Raw genomic sequence first — 16,711 nt, forward strand, 5'->3', positions numbered from 1 at the left:
TATTAAATTTAATTCACAAGAATAGAGCTGGCTAAGGGAAATTCACTTTCTTATCTCTAAACCTAATAAATCTTAAGTATTTGATGAATTCTGCAGTGTTATAATTTTATTAATATTAAATCTACTTGAAAATCTGATCTAACTAAGTCTATAAGAGAGAAAAGATTAAAATTTCCTATTACTTATAAGAATTAAATTCTAGATAACTGAAAAAATATTATCTATATAAATAAACTTTTAGTTATCTTAAAGTATCAACAGAAATCTTTTTAATTTTACATATAAAGAATAACTTTAGAAACTTATAATCAAACCTGTATCTGATAAAGATAAAAGAAGACCTTAACTTTTATATTTTGAGACTGTTTTATTTATAAAAAAAGAGTTATTATATTTAGACTGCAAAAGTCTCTATAAAAAAGCAGAAAACTTAAAAAAAATTAAATAAGAAATATTGTAAGAAAAGCTGAGATAAAAAAAGAATAAAAGCTTAATACTACTATATAATAATAAAGCTTTATAAAATCTTTCAAAAAAGTGATATCAGTCTTTTAATTTACAGAAAAGAATAAAAAGCTGGCTTACAAAAATAATAAAAAGTAGATTAATATAAATATTAAAAAATCTGAAAATTTTCTGAATTTTTACTAAAATACAAACTAATTTCTTATTTTGTTTTAACTGGAAGATTTTTATTTCCAAGCTTATTCTTTTTATAAAGAAGTATTTTGAAGATTAATTAAAAAACTCTAGTGTAAGAAGATAAAGTACTAGCACATATTTATTTTGTACAGAGAAAGTTATATAGTTTATATAAAATAAAGCAGCTACTTTGATTAGAGAATTTACTAGATTTAAATATAATTAAGTCTGCTTGAATATAGATAAAAAGATATATAACTTCTTATAAAGCTCTATATAAAATCAAGACTGTAAAAAAAGTTTAGCTGTAAGTCTGAAATAAGCTTTAATAAAAGAAGATTTAACAGTGAATTAAGTGAATTTCACATCATATTTAAGAGATTATACAGCTTGAGATAGAGAATAAGTATAAAGAGAGTAATTATAAAAGTTCTAAAAAGTATAAAGATCAGTGTTTAAAGAGAAAAATATCAAAACAGCAGAATCTAGAAAAAAATTACTTAGCTAGTAGATTAGAAGCGAAGTCTTCATAATCACTGACTGCATAAGACTATAATGAATAATAATAGAAGATTAGAAGCTGCAGAAACTCTAGCAGCTTTACATCTTGGGAGATATGAATACTTGGGACATAAAAAAGGAGAAATGAATCCATGATCAAAGGTACAGGCTGATCCATACTAATTTGGTGGAGTTCAATGTATTTCTGGTACAAGCCTAATTACTAGCGCGGCAAAGACTTCTGGGACGCACCTCCGTACAGCTTTGTTGATTATTTTATCATGGTTGGAAGGTTGAGGGTTGGATTTTGAAATTGCAGTCATTGGGTGGTACAAGGTGTTGGGTGGTCAAAATGTTATGGGGTTTGCTGAGTGCGTTTTTGTTGAAATCTGTGCACAAAATGTAGCGGGATGAACACTTTAGGCTGCTGCTTTTTGGTTTACACCTCTCTGCACACTTCTTCTCCCGTGTTGGCTCATACATTGATAAATACTATGATAGGTAGAATCAATTGAATAGCCCACTTCATATTGATACTTCCTTCTTTGCCTTTATCTGCCTGATGAAATTGTTGCCTTTAATATTTTGGGCGCAAGTCTTATACAACCATGGTGAAGCAGAGGAATCAAAACAATGGTCTAAATAAAGTCAGACTTCCCTATGTGTTCTTTACTATTGCTAACACTTATACTGCAGATTTTGCCAACTTCTCTTTTGCTACTTCAATTGGAATATGAAAAGGTTCTTGGTCAAACCACAGCTGTCGTTATTGAAGAAAGCTGCCGCTCATCAAATGTGGCCAAGCTACTTTCAGAGCACGACAGGGATGTCTTCTTAGGGAGACTTGAGGATTCAACCTCAGAGCTCCAGAGTGTGCAAGCACGGTGTTTGAATTTACAAAAGCAATTACAATATGTACAAACAAGACTTTCCCAGCTTCACACTGTCCTTCAATTCAAATTCCGACAAATCAAGACCTTCAAGGTGGCCGTCCTTTCCTGTGTGTTTCAAATGAGATATTGATCTTTCTTTAGACAGAAGCCAATTGCCTAGAAGCGATATCTGCCACTATTCCCGGGACTGAAGCTGATAAGCAATGTTTGGCTCGAGAGATTTCTAACATGAAATTACGCCTATCGCAGTTGCGCGTACAAAATAATTCTTACCAGACAGCTATATCGGAAAGACTGGCCCTGCAGAAAAGAATCACTTTGTTGGAGTCGGAACTTCAGAATCAACGACAAGTTCTGATGTCCGCAAAACACAATGATTCGGGACGGATGGGTAAGGAGAGTAACTTAACCGCCCACGAGATATTGAAACAGAAAAATTCAATGGAAAAGCTGGAGATGAGATTGAAGACCGAAGTGGATAAACGCACAGCCCTTGAGAATGAGGTAAAAGAGCTCAAAGTTAGGTTGCACATCGCTGAAGGAAAGCAGTCTGAGGTGGAAGTTGCGCCAAGGAGCCATTTGGATAATTACTTGGGAGCTGCAAGGGAAGCGGAGTCACAAGACTTTATGCCGGGACCTCTGCGGCGCCGACCGCAGATAGCCATCGCAACCCCGGGAAGATCAAAAAATTGTCAACCTGTTAAAAGTTCCTCTACGCTTCCGGGTGATAAATCCCTTTTTTCTGTCACGCCTTTCTTGAGCCGGACTAATATCGATGTCGACACTGCGCACATTATGTCCGAAGAATTTAAGCGTTCCCCAGCATCTAGGGAGGGGAGCACGCCGCCGAGACTTGAAGCGAGTGTCAAGGATGCCAATTCTTTTGAGAATCACAAGCCGGGGGTTCAAGAACACATGACGCAGCGTATGCAAGGGCGTCACGACAGTCTTGACTTGTTGGCTGAACAAACGATGCAAAATAATATCTCGGTCTTGCGTTTGACTGACAAAGCGTCCCGATTCGGCATTTCCGAGGTGGGACGCAACGCCGTGAAACGGCGTCGGGTTCTCGGGGCAAAACGCGAGAAAGCATTGTTTGACTTGAGTGATGGACTCAATAATTGCGCCGAAGGCCGGGAAGCTGAGACGCAAACGCGACAATTTTCACCCTTAAAACGACGTCTAAAGCCGGTATAGTCTTGGCCCACCTTGTGTCAAGCCTGGCGGCTCTCTGAGAAGCTTATATATATCGAGAAACCCTTCTGAGAGCCGGGGAAATTACCCCCTGACTGTCCAGAACCTCCACATACCCAAGTTACCACGTCAACATCTATGTTGACTAAAAAAATGGTTCCTGGCAAGTACCAAATGGCAACGGCAGTCATAAACACTTCCGTTCTGTCAAAGTACAATGTCTGATTTGATAGCATATCTCTTTCGTTTTAACCCAATAAAATATGCCTCTCTTGACTCCTGTGGCTGTCTTTAGTTGAGAGTACCATTAAATGGGATCAAGAACCCAAACCTTCCGTGATGAATCCGGTTTTTCTCTATGCACTTTTTGAAAGAGGGATTTTAAGCGGAGTTCGAGTTGTTGATCTTCATTCCCTTGATAGAATTTGCAAATGAAATGCCCTCCTGGCTTTAATACATCGTAACTGAAGTTCACCGCAGCATTACATAGATCCTATGTCATGTAAGCAAACCCAAGGCTTCTTTGGATGCTGCACTGTTTCTCATACCATACTTCGGGCATGATCACGGAAACCCAGCCCGCTAGTATTCATCATCCTATTATACGGGTCATTAAGACTTCGTTTCCAATAGCCAGTGGTTAGTTTCCAGGGAGCAGACATATCACTTAGAACAACATCGACTGTACCTTCCCCAGCTTCTGTCTGAGGAGAGTGTTCATCGCAGGGTTCTCTGGAAATACGCTCACTAACATCCCTTTCTCTGTCAATGTATCCCGGTTCGAAGGTCTCCACCTCATTGGCCGTCCAAGTTTTTTGGGGAGTTCTCGAGCAGAGTTCCTCTCGAAGGGGTCTGCCTCTGTCAGGATTTCTCAGGAATTCCCGAATATATGCCTGAATCCTAGGGGAAAGGAAATTTCCCTGGATCGTTGATACGCCTTTAGGTGGCTGGGCAGGGATAATGTCAATCCCCAGGACCCTCCCATTCGGATGAGTTAAGTCAACTGCAACCTACAATAAATATCAAGCATTAGACGATAACAAAGCAAGAGTGGTAGAAATGCATGCCTGAGACCAGGAACCAGGAGCATAACCCTGAACACCACTGTTAGTAGCTTCATAATTCACGATAAGGTTAAATTGAATACCAGATCAACAACTGTTTGCCCAGGCTCAAATATGCGATAGTGATTGTTAATCTAGAACTAAATTACCAACTTTGCCAAATACTTTTTTGAAAGTATCAGACACAAGGATATACCTGTAGTAATTTAAATGCTGCACGGCTCTTTAGACCCCTTAGATTCGCCTCTCGCCAGTATATATCCTTAAATTGTCTTGCCTGCCATTGTTTTGAGGAAGCGAATCGTCGTGATTGTGACATAAACACATAAGATGTCTGAAGAATGGGAGGGGCCAAAGCAGAATGGCAAATGCAATTTGGTGGCCACATATTGGACCTGAAGCCTCTTAAATCTGTGGGTGGAAGGCAGGTATGTTTTGCATTCAGGCAGATGATCAGACTGTGGCTTGTAAAGGGGAAGTAACTAATAACCACCCGACATCTTTTACCACCCAATGACTGCAATTTCAAAATCCAACTCTTCTAATTACAATAAAATAGTCAACAAAGCTGTAATTAACATAATCCACAACCAAGTGGGACAACCAAGCAAGTGGGACACCAAAATACACATACAAATCTCAACTTTTTGCTCTCTTATATCTTAACAAGTCTATGTCTAATTATTATAAAATGAAGAAGATACTATACAGAGATAATAAACTTTGTAAATTATAAGAATTATTTAAATATAATAATTATTTCTTAAGTTATAGGATTGTATTACCTTTTTACTAGTGTGTATTAAAGTATCTTCACAAATAATAAAATTAAATAAATCAAATTAATAATACTATTTATTAAGTATTTATATACTTTATACGGAGGTGTGGAACAAAAGTTCCCGGAAAGCTTATACAGACAATACTGTTTTACAAATACCTACTACCCCACCAAATTTGCTAGAAAACTCAAAGTACCCCTGAAATTGACTAGTTACTCTCATCTGAATCCTGTTCCAAATCCTCCCAAGGATCCTCTCTACCCAAATTATATAGAGCAGCTAGAGCTTCAGCAGCTTCCAAAGTCTCTAGACCAGCTGTCCAAGAATCCACCCCAAGATCCTGCTATTGAGAGAGCTTTCCCTTAAGCTGTTGACCCTTCCATATGTGAGGTGCCTTATAACCACCCTCTCTATACTCATTACCCCCTTCCAAGCATATAATCTCTTGAATATGATGTGGAATCCACTCAATCCACTGTTGAATCTTTGCTTGTGGCAGCTCTTCCCAGGCTTTCTTCCATTCATGTTCAGCAGTCTTAGATTCTTGTGGGGCACCTTTAGCAGTTGTATGTTGCTTGAGTCACATCCAGGCAGGCTCAATCATATTCAAATCTGGTGAATTGCCAGGCCAAAGTAAGCAGTTAATCTTGTGTATATTGTAGAGCTCTTGTTGGTAAAAATAGGTATGTGCTGGAGCTCTATCTTCTAGAACAACAGTATTGGATTGGGATTCAAGGCATTTCTTGATGAAAGAGAATAATTTGGCAAGAAGAACCTTCTGGAATGAAAGAAGTATCAGATTAGCTAGAGAATTCAATAGTAAGATGATAGAATCTTAACATCTTCTGATATCTATACTAATCAACTCCCCCCTTGCCTTGTTGAACAAGCTTGCCAGTTTTCACAGTGAATTTGAAAGTTGGCTTTCTTCCATGGTTTGGGTGAATTTGTAGGTGGTGAATCCCATTGACAAGCTCCCATTCCTCTCTTGCCTTTATCTTATAATCAATATTCAAGGCATTCAGTTTCTTTTGAGCTTGATGTTTGGCTGCTGCAGTCTCTGGTTCCCAAATATAGCAGGGTCCCTTCTTCTTGTATGTAAAGCAGCCCCAAAACATGAAATCTGAGAACTTCTTCCATTGCTGGTGTATACAGATAGAATTATAAGCTTCTGAGAATCTTCTCCATACATGAACTGCTTCTCTTCTATACTCAAGAACCACAGAAGTTTTATCAGTTCAGACAACATTTTTCCAGTTCTCTAGGGTTCAGTTCTTATGAACAAGGCAGAATCTGAGTCTTTTTTTCCTTGCAGATTCAGTTAGATCTGGTTTCCAAGTTGGTTTGGCAATAACAAAGCCATGTTTTCTAAGAATTTGCAAAACACTTGAATGGGATATACCAGCTTCAAATGCCAGAATCTCAGTAGATTTCTCTCTTTCTGAGTGGCTCTTAGTTACAGAGGCAATGATTCCAGCTTCTTTAGTGCTTATTTTCTTTGGCTGGCCTGATCTAGGAGCATCTTCCACATAACTGAGAGAAATTTGAGGGTCATTCTTGGGATCAAAGCCACAGTCTTTTGCTTGCTTTTGAATGTTATAGAGAGTAGAAGGAGAAATCTGGAGAGTATGAGAAACATCTAAGATAGAAATTCCATAAGAGATCAAAGCAAGAGCTTGAATTTATGTAACAAGCTTATCATGAAGAGAGATTTCTCTGGAAGGCATGGTGGGCAGATTTGATGTTTTGAATTTGGAGAGATTTGGAAAAAGGTGGGAGCCAGGCTGTTTGTTGAATAATAGGAGATACCTGCTGCCCCACCAAAATTTGGTGGGGCAGCAGGTAACTGCAATATGTTGTAACAAAATAGAGTTTCCGGGAACTTTTGTTCCACACCTCCGTATTTAGATTTTAAAAAGTATATTCAACAATGTTGTTAAGATATAAAAGAGCAAAAAGTTCAGATTTGTATGTGTATTTTAGTGTTTCACTTGATTAATTGTTTTACTTGATTGTGAATTACATTAAGCAAGAAATAAAGACTTTAAATTACAAGAAGCTTTAAATTACAGATTTATAGCTTTAAAATATGAAGTTGTAAAACTTACATAATTTAAATAAATAACAAGATAATATAATTCACAAGCAAGTGAAATCTTCAAGTAAGTAAAAAATATTTTTTCAACTTTCTCAACTATCTACTTTAATGTATCAGAATACAACTAATTTGTAATAAAAATACAAGATTCTCTATAGAAATAGAGAGCAGAATTGAACTTGCTATTTCTACTCCTAAAAAGTAAGAAATTAGCTTAATTACTGAAGCTACATAGCTACTTAATATGTCTTGTACTACCTTATATTATTAAGTAAAAGAAATATATGCAAGAACTATAGAGGTATGCAATAAAAGTTTCTGGAAACTCTATTTTGTTTCAATGTATTGTAGTTACCAGCTGCCTTACTAAAATTTGGTGGGGTAGCAGGTATCTTCTATTATTCAACAAACAGCTTAGCTTCTACTTTTTTTCAAATTTCTTTAAATTTAAACATCATGCTTTCCAGAGAAATCTCTCTCTATAATAAGCTTGTTATGCAAATTCAAGTTCTTATTTTGATATCTTATAGAACTGCTATGTTAGATATTTTTCATATCTTTCAGATTTCTTCTACTAGACACAGGACACTGTTTTTACAACTCAGTCAATTCTTGTTCAAATTAGATGAAACTATATTCATTTGAAAGCTATTTCTTTATCTAAGAATTTCTCTAATTTTTAGTTAATTTGCCTTGCAAGTTGTTGAGATATGTTATGAACCTTGCGGCACAGCAGCCAGAGGAACAGGACAATTGGACAAGACTTGACAAGGCAGAATCACAGATCATTAAGAAGAAAACCTTAGAACAAGTCATGTGATCAGTAATAGAACTGATAAGCTGACCAATTACACTAAGTGTGATAGAACTGATCAGAGAATATAGCAAGCATACTGCAATAGAATAAATAGAACAGCTTAGCAAGACTATCACCAGAGAGTATTATGTATATAAGAATACTTATTACCAGAGATCTGATAAACTTATTTATCATGATCAACTTTTCTTACTATCTTATAGATATTTTTGAATCAGATATCTTCATATCTTGATTACTTTCTATATTATTAAAGTCTTGTGATACTGTATAATTATATTTAATTTTATTACTCTTGAGAAGATATAATAATCTTGCTCTGACTCTAATATATCTGCATGGAAACTCTTTGTCATCAGAGTAAGACTGCCCACTTAACTAAAGTACTATTGAACTATTAATTATTATCTTTAATCTGTTGTTGCTCTCTTTAAGCTTTTTAATACTCTTCAAGCTTTAAAAAATCTAAAGAGATTTCTAGTTACACACAATATATTAATCACTTCTGACTCAGAAGAGAATACATCTGAGACTTCAGAGATTATATATAAAGAAAGAACTTTCTATATTATATTAAAGTATAAAAGATACAACTTCCACCCCATATCAAGATCTAACAAAGTATAGAAACCATGTCTGCATTCAAAGCACTAGCTATTAACACTCAAGATCTTATGAATAGAATCTTGCAGCTTGAACAGATTACTAAAAGACTTGAAGAGCAGAATTATAAATTAAAAGACTATAATAAGCAGCTTGAGGCCCAAGTTATGACTATCTCATTCACTAGATAGGAAAAGAAACATAAAGTCAAAGTTAATTCACCAGAATTTTTCAAGAGTAAATAAGAAAAATTACAAGCTTTCTTGAAACAACTGCACATCTATATAAATATAAAAGACAAAAAACTTAGCAATAATAAGAACAAGATAATGATGGCAGTATTATATTTTTACAGAACAGTATTTGATTGATTTGATATCTATCTGCAGAATTATTATAAAAAAGATGAAGTTGATCAGAACAACAACATGCTTAAAATTATTGACAGTTATAATATCTTTATTTGAATATTGAAAACTATTTTTGAAGAAGTTGAGAAACAAAATACAGCAGCTCAGCAGTTACATCACATATAATAAAAGATATTATTACAAGACTATACTATAAGATTTCAGCAAGTCTGTGTCAACACTGATTGAAATAATAAAGCCTTAGCAGACACTTTCTACCAAGAACTATTTGATGAAATCAAAGATAAGATAATATAATTAAAAAAACAACTACATATTCTAATCAAGATGATTGAAGTGGCAGTCAGAATTAGAAACCAACTTTACAAACAAAAGATAAAAAAGCAAGAAAAAGCATCATGAAAGTAATTCAGTTTACTGAACCACAAGCAGAGCAGTTGGAGACAACACACTGTAAAAGAAGAGAATAATATTATGAATCTTGTAGTACAGCAGCCAGAGAAACAGAATAATTAAACAAGATCTGACAAGACAGAATTACAGATCATTAAGAAGAAAACCTTAGAACAAGAAGTCATATAATCAGTAATAAAACTGATAAGCTGACAAATTATATCAAGTGTAATAGAACTAATTGAAGAACATAGCAAGCATACTGTAATAGAATAAATAAGATAGCTTAGCAGAATTATCACCAGAAAGTATTATATATATAAGAATGCTTATTACCAGAGATTCAATAAACTTGTTTATTGTAATCAACTTTTCTTACTATCTTATAGATATCTTTGAATCAGATATCTTCATATCTTGGTTACTTTTTATATTATTGAAGTCTTGTGATACTGTATGATTGTATCTGATTCTGCTACTCTTGAGAAGATATAATAGTCTTGCCCTGACTCTGATATATCTGCATAGAAACCCTTTGTCATCAGAGCAAGACTGCCTACTTAACTGAAGTATTATTGAACTATTAATCACTATCTCTAATTTGTTATTGCTTTCTTTAAGCTCTTTGATACTCTTCAAGCTTTAAAGAATCCAGAGAGATTCCCAGTCACACATAACAAGATATAAGTAGAAATAAATGGTGCCAGCTTCACACCTGTCAGAAACACTTTTCACACTATTACTTAGTAACTACATGGTTTTTTCATCTGAAATTTGAGAGACAACCTTAGTAGCACACTCTATACAAATTTTCAAATTTTCATTATTATATCTTTATTATTTGTTATGTTATTACACTATTTCTATCTGAAAAATCTCTTACTGGACACTCTTTTATTTTTAATTTTTCTTGTTAAGACTCTTGCTTACTCATATTTTTGTTGAGGTGTGCCAAGTAAGCTAGAGTTGTTATCTATTCTTATCTTATCTCTCTACCTCTTCTTACCTGATCTTTACTCTCCAAGCTTTGTGCCAGTACTAAATCAGCTCTATTAACTTGATACTCTTGGTATAGCTGAGCTAAATTGATCCCTGCAAATTCTCATCAATCTTTACTTAATTCTAGTATGTTTTATACTATTTAGTAGCTGAAAAACCAGAATCAATTAGTGAAAAATAGCTTTTCAAATACTTATAGTAACTAAGTTTTTGAACTAGAAACAAGCTATAATATAGGCTACTTTGCAAATCAGAGAAGTTTTTATTAATTTTTCTGCATTTAAGAAAAAAATTAAGCTAGATTTCTAGTGATTTGACAGGTTTGCTATCTTTTCCATCTGATAAAAAATATGCTAGCTTCCTGGTACTGCTATATATAAAAAACCAGATGCTCTTCTCACTTTTCTACTTAGGATATATCTTATTTTTATAGAATTGACTTTGACATCTTGAATATAAGTCTTTACTATTAAATTAAAGAATATTCTCAGCTGGTTTCTGAAAGCTTTCCTGCAAAAAGCTCTCTAGTTTGATATTTCTCTTCAAAAAATATACTTGCTAGTATTAATTTAACTGATTTTTGAGACATAATTACTCATATCTCTTGAATTCACTAGCTTGCTCTCTTGCTCTCTACTTTCTCAATAGTTTTTTATAGTTTTTATTTTAGAAGCTGTTCTTGCAATCATAGTTTTCAAAAAAAAGCTATATAGTTTGCTAGTTCTCTCAAAAAACTAGTCCAGAATTTAATAAATATAGCTCTGGCTAAAGAAAGACTTACTATATTGAGATTTTTAGCTCTCAGTAAAACAACTGAACTAGTTTGAGTTAACTAGTAAGTAAGATACAAAATAATCTCAGAAAATTTTCTTTTAAAAGATTATCTTCTGTTTTTCTTTTCAAGAAGATACTTCTTGAAATATAGTTAAAATATCTTCTACTTTTAATTCTTCTTCTTGTTATGAATCTTGTAGCATGACAGCCAAAGGCACAGAATGATTGGATGAGATCTGACAAGGCAGAGTCACAGACCATTGTGGAGAAATCTTAGAACAGAAAGTTATGTAACCAATGATAGAACTGATAAGCTGACTAATCATACCAAGCACAATAGAACTGATCAGAGAACATAGCAAGCATAATGTAATAGAATGAATAGGACAGCTTAGCAGAACTATCACTAGAAGAGTATTATATATATAAGAACACTTATTACCAGAAATCTGATGGACTTGTTCATTGTGATCAATTTTCTTATCTATCTTACAGATATCTTTCAATCAGATACTTTCATATCTTGATTACTTTTCATACCACTAAAGTCTTGTAATACTGTACAATTGTATCTGATTCTATTACTCTTGAAAAGATATAATAGTCTTACTTTAACTCTGATATATCTGTAGAGAAACTCTTTGTCATCAGAGCAAGACTGCTTACTTAACCAGAGTATTATTGAATTATTAATTACTACTTTCAATCTGTTGTTACTCTTTTTAAGCTTTTTAATACTTTTTAAATCTCAAAGAACTCAGAAAGGTTTCCAGTCACACACAACATATTAATCACCCCTAACTCAGAAGAGAATATATCTGAGATCTCAGAGATTATATATAAAGAAAGAACTTTCTGCATCATATCAAAGTATAAAAGATATAACTCCCACTCCATATCAAGATCTAATAGAATATAGAAACCATGTCTGCATTCAAAGCACCAGCCATCAACACTCAAGATTTTATAAATAGAATCTTACAGCTCAAACAGATTACTGAGAAGCTTGAAGAGCAGAATCATGAATTGAAAGATTATAACAAGCAGCTTGATGCTCAGATTATAACCATTTTATTCACCAGACAATAGAAAAAAAAAGATAAAGTTAAAGTTAACCTATTAGAATTCTTCAAGAGTAAACAAGAAAAATTACAAGCTTTCTTGAAACAACTGTGCATTTACATGAATATGAAAGACAAAGAACATAGTAATAATAAGAACAAGATGATAATGATAATATTATATCTTTACAGAGCAGTATTTAATTAGTTTAATATCTACCTGCAGAATTACTACAAAAAAGACAAAGTTGATCAGAACAACAACATGCTTAAGATTATTAACAGTTACAATATTTTTATTTGAACATTGAAAACTACTTTTAGAGAAGTTGAGAAATAAAATGTGGCAGTCCAGCAGTTACACCATATATAATAAAAGATATCATTACAAGACTATGCTATAAGATTTCAGCAAGTCTGTATCAATACTGATTAGAATGAAGCCTTAGCTGATATTTTCTATCAAGAACTATTTAATAAGATTAAAGATAAAATAGTACAATTAGAGAAACAACCATGCACTCTGACCAAAATAATTGAAGTGACAGTCAGAATTAGAAACCAACTTTACAAATGAAAAATAAAAAAGCAAGAAAAAGCATTATGAAAGCAACTCAGTTTATTAAATTATACTGAAGATCAAGACCAGAGTAAATATATATAACTAGACTCTTACAGACACACATCCATAGAGCTGGACATGATGAAAATTACCACACTTAATAAAAAAGAAAAAGAGTGAAGAAAGAAAGAGAAACTATACTTCTATTATACTAAGCTCAGATATCAAGCAAGACAATGCAGAATAAAGAAAGTAAATCAAAGAGATAAGAAACTTAGAGCAATCTTAAAAGAAAATGAAGTGAACTTTGAAGTTCAATAACATCTTCAAATAATAACTCAGAAAGAGTAAATTAAAGAAGAACTCCAACAGTAGTTCAGAGAGATATTTAAAGAACAAGTTATGAAAGTCTATCTGAAGCTATCTCAGCAGCTAGAAGACAAATCAAAATGCTAAAACAAGCTAAATAACAAGAAATAAAAGTTATACAAAGAATTATGTGTGAAAATGAAAAGCAAATTAAGTAATAATTAAGAAATTTAATCACTTGACTGCAAATACTATTACAAACAGAAAATAAATGAGATTCAGAATCTAAAGCACAAGAAACATACTTAATATCTGATTTATAGATGTTTATATAAGCTTCACCAGAAATAACAAGAAGAGTTCAAACAATAGACATGGGTTATAGAAGATTTCATGTATTATAGAGACTATAATTATGATATTAAAGATTACCAGCATTGCAGATACAATACTAAGAAAGAAGAATGAGAAATATCAGATTTACAGAATATCTCATTTATAAAATATTCAGATCATACCAGAATTTATTAAAGCTTTTACTACAATAATAATTGTTCTATTCACAGAAATAGAAAGAACAGTAAATATTATTTATAATTATTAAAGAAGTTGCAAGCAACTCAGAAACAAGATAACAGTAATAATAAAGAATATTAGTTAAGTAAAGAACAGACAACTACATTAAAGCTGAAGAAAGAATCAAGTTAAGAAATACTAGAATTTGAGAAATATAAAGAAGATATCTTGAAGAAACTCAGTCTTATAAAAAGCATAATATCTGAAGAGACAAGATGCCTAACAGTAAAAATACTACAGATTCAAGACAATTAATTGCACTGGACCACATGTGAAAAAGAAAACAGATTATTAATAATAATAACATGCAGATAGCACTGGAATAAAAAACAAAAAGAAATAGAAGAACTAAATTACTTATACTATAACAAATTTGAGTACAAATACTAATATGAATTTCACAAAGATAAAAAATTTTGGAAAATAACAAGATCTCTGTATGATTTAAAAGAATGTGAAAACTGTGCAGAATGCAAAGATAACAAGTATATACAGAAAATACACAAGCAATAGTATACTAATAAAGATGATTGCAAGATACACAAACAGATACTTAAGATAACTCTTGTTGATTCAGAAAATAAGCAGACTGTTATAAACAAGAGTCTATAAGCAGTATAAATAAACAAGCAAAATTGTTAGCTACCAATAGACAAATCTGTTATCTTAGAGTTATGATAATCTTATTTGAATCAAAGTACACAACAGTCTTAGTGAACTCAGAAGTGACTGAATTATTTATTAACAGAAGATTTACTGAACAAGCTGGCATTATAAAGTAAATGAAGAAATATCTCTATCAGTTATTAGAACTAGAAGAAGGAACTCTTAATAAAGTTAAGAAAGAAATATATCTTATTAAAATGAGAATAGAACAACATTATAAGAAAGTATATTTTAAAGTAATAAATCTAGAGAACTATAATATAGTCTTGAAATACTCTTGGTTGAAACAGCACAATTCAGAAATTAATTAATAAGAAGAAAAGATTAGACTGACAAACTGTGAATACTCTCTTGAACTAGTATACTATAATTAAAGACTTACACTCAGAAATAACTTAGATAAGATACTGACTGTAATAAGTCAGATTAACAGAAAGATATCACATAAAGAATAATTAATTAATACAAAAGAAATTCATAAAAACTTAATTCATAATAACAAAATAAATCAAGCTATAAAGAATCTCAACAACTCAGCACAGCTGTAAGTACAAAAGAATAATTAGAATAAAAAGATCAAGAAGACTCTATCAGAAGAATTCTGGAAATACATCAATATATTTAGAAAAAGAAATCAGAACAACAGTTTACTAAAGCATAAATTCTGGAATTATAAGATAAAATTACAAGAAGGAAAACAATCAGCAAAATTGTCAATATACAGATTGAATGAGAAAGAATCAGCTAAAGTAAAGAAATACATCAAGAATAATCTTAAGAAAGATTATATTAGAGAGTTAATGTCACTAGCAGAATATTCAATACTGTTTGTATTAAAGAAAGACAGAACTTTATAACTATATATGAATTACAGACAGTTAAACAACATTACAGTTAAGAACTGCTATCTAATATCACTGATTGAAGAAGTGCAAGACAGATTGAGAGAAGCAACATAATTTACTCTAATTAATATTAAAGATATCTACCATCAGATACAGATTAAAGAAGATAATGAATGAAAAACAGACCCTAGAATAAGATATCTTGATAATATAGTTATATTCATTAAAGAAGACCAAAAAGATCACACAGGAAAAGTTAAGAAAGTACTGGAAAAACTACAAAAATACAATCTATCAGCAAAACTGAAGAAGTATAACTTCTTTAAGAAGAAAATCAGATACCTTAGGCATATTATATCAACAGAAGAAATATAAATAAAGTCAGAAAAAATTGATGAAATACTATAATAGCTGATATTAAAGAAAGTTAAAGAAGTTCAGATATTTTACAGACTAGCAAAAATTACTACTGACAGTTTATACATGGATTTTCAAAGAAAGCAAGATCACTTACACAACTATTCAAGAAAGATAAAGTATTTATATAGATAATGAAGTATCAACAAGCATTCAAAGTAATAAAAGACAAGTTCAGAAAAGAAGAAATGAGATGACACTACAATCTGATAAGAAGATGTGTGATTGATACAGATGCATTAAACTATATAATAGTAAAAAGATTACAACAGTCAGACAAGTAAGAAAGACTATAACTAGTCACATGCTATACAAGAATGATAACATCAGCTGAACAGAACTACAATATTTATGATAAGAAACTACTTGCAATAGTAGTATTACTGAAGAAATAGAAGATTGAACTACAAGAAAATCAATATCAGACAGAAATTATCTCAGATTATAACAATCTGTAATACTTTATAACAATCAAAAAGCTTACAAGACAACAAGCCAGATGATACACAGATGTACTGGTATACTATAATTTCAGAATACAACACTGCAAAGACATGAAGAATGTCTGAATAGATGCATTAAGCTGAAGACCAGATTTTATAAGAAAAGAACAGAATTCAAGAACACTCTTCAGAGAGTTGAAAGAAATAAAGAATATAATTCTGAACTAATAAATATTGAAAGTGATAAGAATTACTATAGAAGAATTGAATATTAAAGAAAAGATTAAAAAAGTAATAAAGAAAGATGAATATATGAAAAAGATTAATAAGAAAAACAACAACTTCAAGAGAGAAGATAGAATGATACTATATTATGAACTGATATATATATTCAGAGAGATCAGAAAGCAAGTAATGGTACAAGAATATAACACAATCACTGCAGAATATTTTGAAATTAACAAAATAATGAAGAAGATCACAAGAATCTACTATTAGTCAGAAATATGGATGAATATTTGACAATATATCAAAGAATATAAGATGTGTGCATGAAGCAAAGCCAACAAACACTAATTATATAGAAAGCTACAGCCAATACTGCAACTGCAAGAATTATAAAGATTTATAGTAATGGATTTCATCACAAAACTCCCAAATTCAAAGAATATGGAAGAGAAGAAGTACAACTTAATACTAGT

At 32.1% G+C, this 16,711-nt stretch overlaps 2 protein-coding genes across 2 annotated transcripts; one reads left to right on the forward strand and one right to left on the reverse strand.

The window, feature by feature from the left end:
* The first annotated feature begins 1,335 nt into the window (after positions 1-1,335).
* On the forward strand, positions 1,336-3,431 carry D8B26_006895 (uncharacterized protein). The gene is made up of 3 exons (XM_003066809.2): positions 1,336-1,790; positions 1,840-2,127; positions 2,178-3,431. Exons 1-3 carry the CDS (start codon positions 1,752-1,754, stop codon positions 3,231-3,233), a joined length of 1,383 nt encoding a protein of 460 aa, XP_003066855.1. The 5' UTR covers positions 1,336-1,751; the 3' UTR covers positions 3,234-3,431.
* Positions 3,432-3,437: 6 nt separating this feature from the next.
* Positions 3,438-4,682, reverse strand: MRM2 (21S rRNA (uridine(2791)-2'-O)-methyltransferase MRM2; the record flags this gene model as incomplete). The annotated part of the gene is made up of 7 exons (XM_003066810.2): positions 3,438-3,509; positions 3,562-3,723; positions 3,779-3,827; positions 3,891-4,240; positions 4,298-4,324; positions 4,378-4,428; positions 4,491-4,682. The coding sequence occupies 7 exons, from the start codon at positions 4,680-4,682 to the stop codon at positions 3,438-3,440; spliced, it is 903 nt and encodes a 300-aa protein (XP_003066856.1).
* Between the last annotated feature and the right edge of the window lie 12,029 nt (positions 4,683-16,711).

The sequence above is a fragment of the Coccidioides posadasii genome, chromosome 3 (assembly GCF_018416015.2).
Source record: "Coccidioides posadasii str. Silveira chromosome 3, complete sequence".
Lineage (NCBI taxonomy): Eukaryota > Fungi > Ascomycota > Eurotiomycetes > Onygenales > Onygenaceae > Coccidioides > Coccidioides posadasii.